Genomic DNA, 11316 nt, shown 5'->3' with positions numbered 1-11316 from the left:
TTGATTTGCATTTCTCTGATAATTAGTGATGTTGAGCATCTTTTCATGTGTCTGTTAGCCATCTCTATGTCTTCTTTGGAGAATGTCTGTTTAGATCTTCTGCTCATTTTTGATTGGGTTGTTTGTTTTTTTGACATAGAGCTGCATGAGCTGTTTGTATATTTTGGAGATCCCTTGTCAGTCACTTCATTTGCAAATATTTTCTCCCTTTCTGTGGGTTGTCATTTTGATTTGTTTATGGTTTCCTTTGCTGTGCAGAAGCTTTTAAGTTTAATTAGGTCCCATTTTTTAATTATTTTTTTTATTTTCATTACTCTAGGAGGTGGATCAAAAAAGATATTGCTGCGATTAATGTCAAAGTGTGTTCTGCCTATGTTTTCCTCTAAAAGTTTTGTCGTGTCCAGCCTTATATTTAGGACTTTAATCCATTTTGAGTTTATTTTTGTGTTTGGTGTTAGGGAGTGTTCTAATTTCATTCTTTTACATGGAACTGTCCAGTTTTCCCAGCACCACTTATTGACGAGACTGTCTTTTCTCCATTGTATATCCTTGTCTCCTTTGTTGTAGATTAGTTGACCATAAGTGGGTGGGTTTATCTCGGGGCTGATCTCCACTTTTGAGAAGCCCAGTAAAGCAACACAGCTGGGAAGCTGTAGTTCTGAGGTTTGGATCCAGGGCGTCTAGCTGCAGATCTTCCAGGCTTTTAACCTCTGTGCAGCACTGCATTCTCAGTTTGTAGAGACAGGGGAGTGGTACTCTGAGAGGTTCGTGCTCCCCTTGACTCCCGGGGACTTTTTTTTGCAGCTGGAAGCTGAGGCTGTGTTCCGTGCCATCACCATCGCCAGCCAAACCAACTGTCCTCTCTACGTCACGAAGGTCATGAGTAAGAGCGCAGCCGACCTCATCTCGCAAGCCAGGAAAAAAGGTGATTTGTGCTCCGAAGATCTCAGAGCCCCTAACAAGCCATGTGGCTCCTTTCCCTTGGCTGTCCTGTATAAATGGTGCCTATTTTGCTCATTGCCTTGCTCTCAGGGAAGCCCCTCATCCTTGTTAGCCCATTGGATCCTTTCTGTATCCTGTGTGGATGGCAGGATCCCAGATTTCTTCTACTTGGCAGATGAGTAAACTGAGGCTCAGGAAGGGTAAGTGGTCTGCCTGAGATGACACAGCTTGAATCAGTTCTTTGGAGAATTGGTGCATCTCTTTTCCTCCCTGTGATCTTTCACTGTCAGTTCATGTTATCTGAACTTTATAAATGGACATATTAATGAAGATTATATTTGGTGCAGCAGTCAAAGACCCTACTCAAATGGACTTAAACGAGTAAATTATTGGTTGAGGGTGTTTCAGGCATGGCTGGATCAAGGGGTTTAAACACTGATATTAGGGCTCTATCACTGTTATTCCTTTGTGGACTCTGCTTTCCTCTCTTTTCAGTATGAACAAGGACAAGAATAAATGCTAAGAGCTGCTTTTGTCCTCCACACTTGGTGGGGGCATGGTGAGGGAGTAGAGAACATCTTTTCCAATAGCTCAAGCAAAAGTCCCCAAGAACACTGCCATTGCCTTGGCTTGGGTCGTGGGCTCATCTCTGAACCAATATCTGCTCCAGAGATGGTGTAATTGATTGGCCAGGGTTGAGGGCAGAGTACAGGGAGGAGGTCCCACCCCCTGTGCCACGCAGGGTAGCACAGGTTATTTCAGAGAAGGCGTTGAATGGGTCTCCAAAGGACGTCCAGCGGTGTGGCCTTCATGACCCAGCTCTGTCCCCATGGCCTTCTGACTTACGCTTCTTTTCTCCACAGCTGTTAACTCGGCTTCCTTTGCCCACCTCATGCTAAGCTCAAGTTTACCCTCATTTCAAAACTTGCTTTCCTGCTTTCCGTTCTTGTCCTCAGTGACACACTAATGGGCTCACTTGTGAACAGAGTGTGGTTGAGACGCGGGAGCCGTAGGGCTCTGCGTTTGGTTGGGAGGGAGGCTCTCCTAGGCCCGGCTGTACGATTGTGACTGCCGTGTGCCAGTGGGACCAAGCTGAATGATTCATCTACCAAACCCAGAACTGGTCTGTAAAACAACGCATGTGAGTGACTGGGGCGGCTAAAAATAGTTCCAGCTGACTGATGGCCGAGTGTTTGGCTGCCTGGCCTTCTGGCAAACGGGACCCTTTTCTTACGGGAGGGGAATCTCTAATTGCCCTGACAGCCTTTCTAGCTGGCTGATTCTGGGGCACCACCTGCCTTACCCTGCTCACGGGAAGCCTGCTGTTTTCTCGCTCAGCTTTTAAGTGTCTCCATATGATATGGCCTGGCTGCTTCACTGGGTATGAGTCATCAGGACAGAACCACGAAAGAAGCCCAGTGCTGCTTACCCGTTCTTGGAGAAGGGAAAGAGGAAAAGAAAAGTGCACGGGGATACCTCCACTCCTCTCCCCATGGCCACCTACTATCCTCACCCTCTCATGCCTCCTGCTGATGGCCACATCCTGCTTGGGACCCATTCTCGGATGACCTGGGGGCTTCAAAGACAGTGTGTTTCAATTATGTGCTGGGTCTTATTTTAAATTCCACGTAGAAAAATTCCTCACCCTTAGCCTTCTGGCTCGTGACTGTCTGGCAAGGAGAACTAGTACAGCTGTGTCTCCAGGGTGGAAGGGAGGCATTATTTTAGTGATGAAAAACGGGCTGCTGAGATGGAAGCCAATAAACATCTCATGAACCGTCATTCTCAGGGAAGGAGTCAAGAGCATTCAGAGCAGGAAGACAGTGTATGGCAGGGTTCACTCTTCCCTCTGGACCAGGGGACTGTTTAAGCCCTAGGGCGTTTAATCCCCAAGTGCTCTTCAGCGTCTCTGCACGGCTGCTCAGAATCAACATTAGGCATTTCAGTTTAATGAGGACCAACTGTATGCCCTGCATTGAGGGAAATACTTTAAATGTATTATTATGTAGAATTCACAAAGCCGAATTCACCAGGAGAAACTGGCATTTATTATCACCATTTTTCAGATGAGGAAATTGAAGCACATCTTGTCCAGAATCTCCCAGCTTGGAGAGCTAGTCTCCAAATCCAATTGTGTCAATAATATAATTGCAATCTCTACTTACTTTAGTCTTCCATCTAAAGAGTCCACAGGGAGAGGTCTTCTACTTTTAAGGTTGTATTTCTCTTAATAGTACTTGAATGCTTGCCTTGACTTTCATTTCTTTGTAGTCCCATATGCTTTAGTCTGGTAAATAGTTTTGGAGAGTCCTTGAAATTCTCTTTAGTCCTGTGTGGATCCTTTTCACTGCCGCCCCAAAGAGCAGGGCTGTCCTATATGAATCATTGCCATTGCTTCCTTCTTTTGCCCATGGCAGACATCACAAATCAATCATGAGCCTTTTCTAGTAAGACCAGAAGCATATTTAGAATTCTTCCCAGCACAGAAATCCAGGCAACTAAGACCAATTGATTGGAGTTGAAGCAAGGCAAAACCTGTAATCCTAGCCATACAGCCTTCTTAAACTTCCACCTTGTGGGGAACTTGAATGTGGAAGATGGAGGACCAAACTTAAAGAAGCCAAGGGCTGCACAGGCATCATTAGCCCAAGATTCTGGCACAGAGAAACTTGGTACCAACCCACCTTCTATGAGATAGCAATTGCCTTCTGTATCACTATCCCTTCTTTCAGAAGCTCAGTTTAGATCAACGTATGTCCCAGTATCCTTCCTCCCCTCTCCTTAATTTGGACATTCCGGCCTCTCATTCTAGACACAGGGTCCGGGAAGCTAACCTCAGCTTTGCTGTGTCCCTGGTTGTTGGGTGTCCTTGAGCAAATCACTCATTGCCTTAGGTTAAGGAGTAACAAACATGATGCAAATAAGATGTATCATCCTCAGGAATTGGTTTTACTTTGTGGAACCAAAGCATGTCTTTGCGACAGCAGGATGTAGCAGTTCCCAGTGATGTGGGCACATATGGGGCTTTGGGCTTCTACAGTGTGGAAGAGTCAGAGGTGTAAAAGAAATCACATTTGCTTAGCGTCTCTTATGCGCCAGACGCTTTGCGTATGCCAAACCTTTCATTTTCACAAGGCTGAGAAGTAGACATCGTCTTATTTCATCAATTCCAGGACCTATTTATTCCACATTTTAACATTTCTGAAATGAAGATGAATCTTACAATTAATATATATATATATATTTTTTGCCTCAAATATTAATTTGCCTCAGAATTTGAGAATTGATGCTGCATCTTGCAACCAGTGGCTTCTACAGAATACAGAATCGTTCCCATTTAGAAGATAGAAGAGCAGAGGCTTAGAAAAGTGGGGGAACATGGGCTTGAACCCAGGCCTGCCTGACTCCAGAGCCTCAGCCTTGAGTAGGCTTGGGGGCTATGATTATCTAAGCCCGGCCCAGGGCAGCACATACGTTATATCACCCATTGCCTCTGTCCTACCTGTTCCAGGAAACGTGGTCTTTGGGGAGCCCATCACCGCCAGCCTGGGCACGGATGGGACCCATTACTGGAGCAAGAACTGGGCCAAGGCGGCTGCGTTTGTGACATCCCCACCTCTGAGTCCTGACCCAACCACCCCTGACTACATCAACTCCTTGCTGGCCAGGTTGGTGCAGAATGACAAGTAGTGGGCAGTGTGTGGAGGCATCTTGGGAACGATGGGATGAGGACTGGAGCCGCCCATCCATCAGCTAGACTAGAGTCTGCAGTGAGGAAAAAACATCGAGAATTCCCCTGCAGTGTTGAGCACAGATAACAGGCTCTTCCCCATCGTATTTTAAAAGATACTACAGTGATCATATTAGTAACGGTAACAGCAGTTAATACATATTGTATGTCAAGTACTAGGGTGAGATGACACGTGTGGTCTCATTGTTCCTCGTAACAACGCTGTGAGTGAGGCACTAGCATCACCATTTTACAGACTGAGCAACTGAGGGTCCGGGAGACAAAATCATTTGCCCAGTTTTGATGACCACCTAACCAAAATTACAGGGAGACTAGTTTGCTGCTGCCCTCTGTGGATAAGTCCCATCCCTCATTTGGGTCCTATTTGTTACACAAGAGGTGATCTAATCCCACCCCCTCATTTTCCAGGTAGGGTAACTGAGCCCTAGGGAGGGGAAGAAATTCACCCAAGTTCGCATAGTTGGCAAGAGGGAGAATAAGGATTCCAAACTCAAGTCATGGCGCTCCACGTGCTTAAACTAGACCCTCATTTCTGGGCCCCTGCGGTGCCTCTAGCCTCCCCATTCACATGGAGCTTTTCTCCTTTGCCAGTGGGGACCTGCAGCTCTCCGGGAGTGCCCACTGCACCTTCAGCACTGCCCAGAAGGCCATCGGGAAGGACAACTTCACAGCCATTCCCGAGGGCACCAATGGTGTGGAGGAGCGGATGTCTGTCATCTGGGACAAGGCCGTGGTAAGCATCAAGGTCATAGGAGGGCATCCAGGGCCAGATCAGAGCCTCCTGCCACTGTTCCTCTTTGCCCTGTGATGGGGGTGCTGGGGGTGCAGATGAGGCCTCATACCTGCCCAGGTGTCTCCTACAGCCAGCATTGTTCTCAATGGTGAAAAACTGAAAGCATTTCCACTAAGATCAGGAACAAGACAAGGTTGCCCACTCTCACCACTCTTATTCAACATAGTTTTGGAAGTTCTAGCCACAGCAATCAGAGAAGAAAAAGAAATAAAAGGAATCCAAATAGGAAAAGAAGAAGTAAAGCTGTCACTGTTTGCAGATGACATGATACTATACATAGAGAATCCTAAGGAGGCTACCAGGAAACTACTAGAGCTAATCAATGAATTTGGTAAAGTAGCAGGATACAAAATTAATGCACAGAAATCTCTGGCATTCTTATACACTAATGATGAAAAATCTGAGAGTGAAATTAAGAAAACACTCCCATTTACCATTGCAACAAAAAGAATAAAATATCTAGGAATAAACCTATCTAAGGAGACAAAAGACCTGTATGCAGAAAATTATAAGACACTGATGAAAGAAATTAAAGATGATACAAATAGGTGGAGAGATATACCATGTTCTTGGATTGGAAGAATCAACATTGTGAAAATGACTCTACTACCCAAAGCAATCTACAGATTCAATGCAATCCCTATCAAATGACCACTGGCATTTTTTTCAGAACTAGAACCAAAAATTTCACAATTTGTATGGAAACACAAAAGACCCCGAATAGCCAAAGCAATCTTGAGAACGAAAAATGGAGCTGGAGGAATCAGGCTCCCTGACCTCAGACTATACTACAAGGCTACGGGAATCATGACAGTATGGTACTGGCACAAAAACAGAAATATAGATCAATGGAACAGGATAGAAAGCCCAGAGATAAACCCACACACATATGGTCACCTTATCTTTGATAAAGGAGGGAAGGATATACAGTGGAGAAAAACAGCCTCTTCAATAAGTGGTGTTGCGAAAACTGTTCAGGTACATGTAAAAGTATGAAATTAGAACACTCCCTAACACCACACACAAGAATAAACTCAAAATGGGTTAAAGACCTACATGTAAGGCCAGACACTATCAAACTCTTAGAGGAAAACATAGGCAGAACACTCTATGACATAAATCACAGCAAGATCCTTTTTGACCCACCTCCTAGAGAAATGGAAATAAAAACAAAAATAAACAAATGGGACCTAATGAAACTTAAAAGCTTTTGCACAGCAAAGGAAACCATAAACAAGACGAAAAGACAACCCTCAGAATGGGAGAAAATATTTGCAAATGAAGCAACTGACAAAGGATTAATCTCCAAAATTTACAAGCAGCTCAATATCAAAAAAACAAACAATTCAATTTAAAAATGGGCAGAAGACCTAAATAGACATTTCTCCAAAGAAGATATGCAGATGGCCAACAAACACATGAAAGAATGCACCATGTCCTACCAAGGCAAGAAGAACACCCCGCGGATCGCGAGCGAACGTCTTCTGATCAAGGGAGGCAGAATCGTCAACGATGATCAATTCTTTTATGCTGATATTTACATGGAAGACAGCTTAATAAAGCAAATTGGAGACAATCTGATTGTGCCTGGAGGGGTGAAGACCATTGAGGTCAATGGGAAAATGGTGATCCCTGGAGGCATCAATGTCCACACTCACTTCCAGATGCCCTACAAGGGAATGACAACAGTGGATGACTTCTTCCAAGGGACCAAGGCTGCCTTAGTGGGGGGCACCACCATGATCATTGACCACGTGGTGCCCGAGCCTGAGTCCAGCCTGACGGAGGCCTATGAGAAGTGGCGGGAGTGGGCCGATGGCAAGAGTTGCTGTGATTATTCCTTACACATGGACATTACCCACTGGAATGACAGCATCAAGCAGGAGGTGCAGAGCCTTATCAAGGACAAAGGGGTGAACTCCTTCATGGTTTCCATGGCCTATAAGGATTTGTATCAAATGTCGATGTTTCAGCTGTATGAGATCTTCACCTGTCTGGGAGAGCTGGGAGCCATCGCTCAGGTGCACGCTGAGAATGGGGATATCATTGCCCAGGTAACGCAGCGCAGCTCCCTGCAGTGCACTTCCTGCTTGGGCTAGGGTCTGCGTCCCATTTATTTTCTCATTTCTTCAGTGTTGCCAGAGCTCTCAGTATGTGCCAGGCACCCTCATAAGTACTCTGCTAAGAACAGAACCTGCCCTCAAGGACCTCACAGTCTAGGAGGAGGAATTATGAGGGCAAATAGACAAGCGAGGGAGAAAGCAGAAGCTGGAAAGCAGGGAGCCGTCTGGCCATTCTGGGGAATCAGAAAAGGCATCCTGGCAGAGGAGGTTTTCACATTGGGCCATTTAGTGGGAGAGCATCGCTGATTCTGTTTTGAAAATGAGTCCAAGGTATGTGTCATGCTCAGTCCTAAAGAAAAACTCTAAGACAGCATTTTTCAGAAGCTGGAAATCTGATCCAGGACTGCCTGGATCACGACCTTAGATAATAAAGAATTCAGGTCTTGTGGGGATCAGACATCCCACTGATTTCCTAGAAATCATATTGAGAAACCTGAGGAAAGAGTGATGAAAGCAAGGGCCCCAAGGCCCCAATTGATCATTTGTAAGGAAGCAGAAAGCACTTCTCTCTCCGTCTCCTGGGTTGCTTAGTGGGCTAGATGAACAGATGTGTCTTCGCCAGGGTTTTGTTTATCTCAGAAGTGTTCAGGATTGGCTTCCGCTAGGAGGCGGCAGCCAGCAAACAGTGTCAGCTCTCTTAGTCCATTTGATAACATTAACAGCAAGAAACCATTATTCATTCTTTTAAGAGTATTTCCTCAGTGCTTTGTGCCAGGCACTAGGCTATAGCGGGGAGCCAAAACAGATGCATTCCAGAGCTCTCGAGTACTCGGGCTGTGCTTTAGAAGTTGTCCAGGACATGGGGAATGTGGTCGGCAGGGGTGTGGGAACACATTGAGGCCGACCCTCATCTCAGACCCATCAGCTTCCAACAGCAGGTCCCACCTGGGGAGCGCTTCCCACCATGTGCCAGGCCCTGGTCAGGGCTCTCGTATGTTCCCATTTAATCTTCGCCCAAGCCTTTCAAGATGGCGCCCACCCTCCTCCCTGTTTTATAGATGAGAACACTGAGGCGCTAAAGGATGAGGTCACTGGCCCAGGGATCACAGCCAGCAACTGGGAGAACACAATCTTAGCTTCTCGGGGGATGTGCCTCAGTGAGCATCTTTACCCAGAGATGGTGGAGAAGGGTCCTTCTCCACCAGTCCAGCTGCGGGCTCCCGGAGAGGCAGCGCCCCGGCTGTGCAGGCTCCAGCTGTTAGGATTTCAGACTCTCAGGGCTGTCTCTCTAGCGGAGGAGGTGAGTTAAGCGTGCAGTTTCCACTCCCTTATGACCGAGGAGGTTAATTAGTCAGGCCCCTGATAGCCTTCTCCCACATCCCCCGCACACCCAGATAATGAAGTCATTTTCCGAAGAGGCTCCAAATGCCTTGCTCCCATGGGAGGCATCCTGGTGGTGGTGGAGCTGGCTCTCCTCCCCACTCTCAAGCTTTCAGTGCAGCAGCCAGACGCCCCAGCCCTCCCTCCAGATGCCCTAGCAATCAGACTCCCAGCTTCTTCATCCTAGCCTCTGTGGAGGCAGACGGGCTCCGGCTCACAGCCCCTTTCCAGCTTCCTTTTGAGGCTTCTTAGCACAGAAGTGTGTCTGCTTCCTCACCGCCTCCCCGCCTCCGCCCCACCTTGGGAAGATCTGTTCCCGGTCAGGAAAAGAATAAGGGCGTTTTTCCATTTGGATGAGTTTCGTGTATATGTTTATTAAATTCACCTCAAGCTGAAAGATTTTATCACGTTGTTTATTTAAATGAAGGCAGCTGCTATACTCAGAGTTTTTGCTACACTTTATGCAAAGTGACTAAAGAGCAAGAAGAGATATTTTCTAAAGGTACCAACAAGGGACATTTTCACAAGTTTCAAGCTGGCAGGGCAGTCGGAGAGTACAGCGTCTTTAGCCATTCATCCAACAGATATCTACTGAGTGCCTACTATGTGCCATACCTTGGAGGGGGAAGGTGAAAAAGACAGGGTCACTTTCCTCATGGAGCAACCGAAACTGTGACGTAATTACAGCAGCGATCGGTGCCTCTAGGTGCCCACACCTCCCCCACCCATGTCAGGTGGCATCCATGGGTCTTTACATGTTATTCTTAACCTTCCAGCTGTAGGGACACCGTGGCTTTGTGAATAGGCCATCCCAACGTGAGCAGGGCACTAGAATCACCCGTGGAGCTTAAGGAACGATCCCTGGGATTCTCCGAATTCCGGAGATCCAGATTCGGGAGGTCATAGGAGAGCTCAGTCAGGTGTATTATGGAAAAGTTGCCCTGGCGATTGGAATGTGCTCGGAGACCATTGTTGGAGCGAGTTTCATCCTGTGCGTTGTCCCAGCACTTTTGGACCAGATAGGAAAGAGAATGTCGTGTAAGATGGAAGATGCTCTATTTGGACACCTCAACCCTTGTGTGACTTCACGAGGCAGTTCGGAGTCAGAAGTCACCAGAGTTTGGAAGAAATTGTATTTAATCTAAGCTTTGATACATGGAACAGGAAGAATGAAAAGTGGAGGTACTTTGCTGGAAGTATCAGCCTCTGACCTTTGGTCCAGTTCTGTCAAGCTAGAGGCAGTGACCATTTTACTTCTGGTGGCTGCTGATAGTATATGCACCTTCCTTCCTCCTCCTCTTTAAAAAATGTACGTGAAAAAAAAAAAAAAAAAACAACAAAAAAAGAGTTCTTCTTTTCCAGGGCGAAGGGATCCCTTCCTTTCTAAGTGTCTCATAGTTTCCAGGTGAGACAAAGCCTCGTTCAGCTCCCTCCCTCCTTCATCTCCTGTGTCACCAGTGCGAGGTTCCTAGGAACTGGCCTCAGTGCTTGAGCGTGAATGCCTGCAAAACTGCAGATCTGCTGCTGAGGATTTGCGCCAGTTCCCATTAGCCCAGCCTCCTGCTTCCAGAAAGCTGGCCGGTTCTGAGGAAGTTAGCCATCAGCTATGAGGGGTAGAGAGCTCTGCCACATCCACAACCTAGTTAAATAGAATTTGACCAAAAGGCTAAGTCAGGTAATGCTGTTTAGAGGCATGATTTAGTCTGGTGAAATTCTGAATCTGCTTATTATAGCCGAATATTTAAAGCATGAGAAAGCCCGAGGGGCTTATTAAAATACAGAATCCTAGAATTTATCTCATATATTCTGACTTGGTAGACCTGGGTAAGGCTAGACATCTGCACTTTTAACAAAAGCAACTCAGCAGATTCTGATGCAGGTGGTGGATGGAGCAGACTTTGAGAAACAGAGCAGGAAACTGTAAGCTCCGTGAAGTTAATTCAAGTGTGTAACCTGGAACCTCTCCCAGAGCAGGTACTCGATACATTTTGTTGAATGAATGGGTTTCAAAATGCATGAATGAATAAACAAACGAGTTAAGCCAGTGTCCTTTCAGAGGTGTCTGCATCTGAAAGAAATGAAGAATAAGTGAGCTGGTGCGACTTTTGACGTGTAATGGAGAAAAAACTTGATACTTTGACAGACTGTTGTCCTTTTAATAAAAAAAAGCCACCCTTAAAGGTTCTTTTCTTCTCTTAGTTAAGACTCTACCCTGTTTTGCAATTCCAGATATAGAATTAACAAATTTGTTCAACATCCCCATTTGATTCTTTATTTTCCCTTGAACAACACATCTTTAGATTAGAATATACCAGCCTAACTTTTTCTTTTTTTTTTCTTTTTTTTTTTTTTTTTTTGCGGTACGCGGGCCTCTCACTGCTGTGGCC

General features: G+C 46.1%; 2 protein-coding genes across 2 annotated transcripts in view; both read left to right on the top strand.

Moving 5' to 3' along the window:
* LOC102984354 (dihydropyrimidinase-related protein 3-like) overlaps window positions 1-5501 on the top strand; it is a 103785-nt gene extending 98284 nt beyond the window's left edge. Inside the window, exons 8-10 of the mRNA XM_055086913.1 lie at window positions 805-925; window positions 4454-4610; window positions 5285-5501. Of these exons, the coding sequence (XP_054942888.1) occupies window positions 805-925; window positions 4454-4610; window positions 5285-5501 (495 nt within the window). The remainder of the gene's footprint in view (window positions 1-804; window positions 926-4453; window positions 4611-5284) is intronic.
* A 1418-nt stretch (window positions 5502-6919) lies between these two features.
* The window catches only part of DPYSL3 (dihydropyrimidinase like 3), a 26186-nt gene continuing 21789 nt past the window's right edge, over window positions 6920-11316 (top strand). The window contains exon 1 of the mRNA XM_024120468.1: window positions 6920-7540. Coding sequence (XP_023976236.1) covers window positions 6920-7540 — 621 coding nt within the window. The remainder of the gene's footprint in view (window positions 7541-11316) is intronic.

The sequence above is a fragment of the Physeter macrocephalus genome, chromosome 8, assembly GCF_002837175.3.
Source record: "Physeter macrocephalus isolate SW-GA chromosome 8, ASM283717v5, whole genome shotgun sequence".
In the NCBI taxonomy this organism is placed as follows: Eukaryota; Metazoa; Chordata; class Mammalia; order Artiodactyla; family Physeteridae; genus Physeter; species Physeter macrocephalus.
Note: the sequence above shows the minus strand (reverse complement) of the source record. Positions and strands in the feature narration are given on the sequence as shown.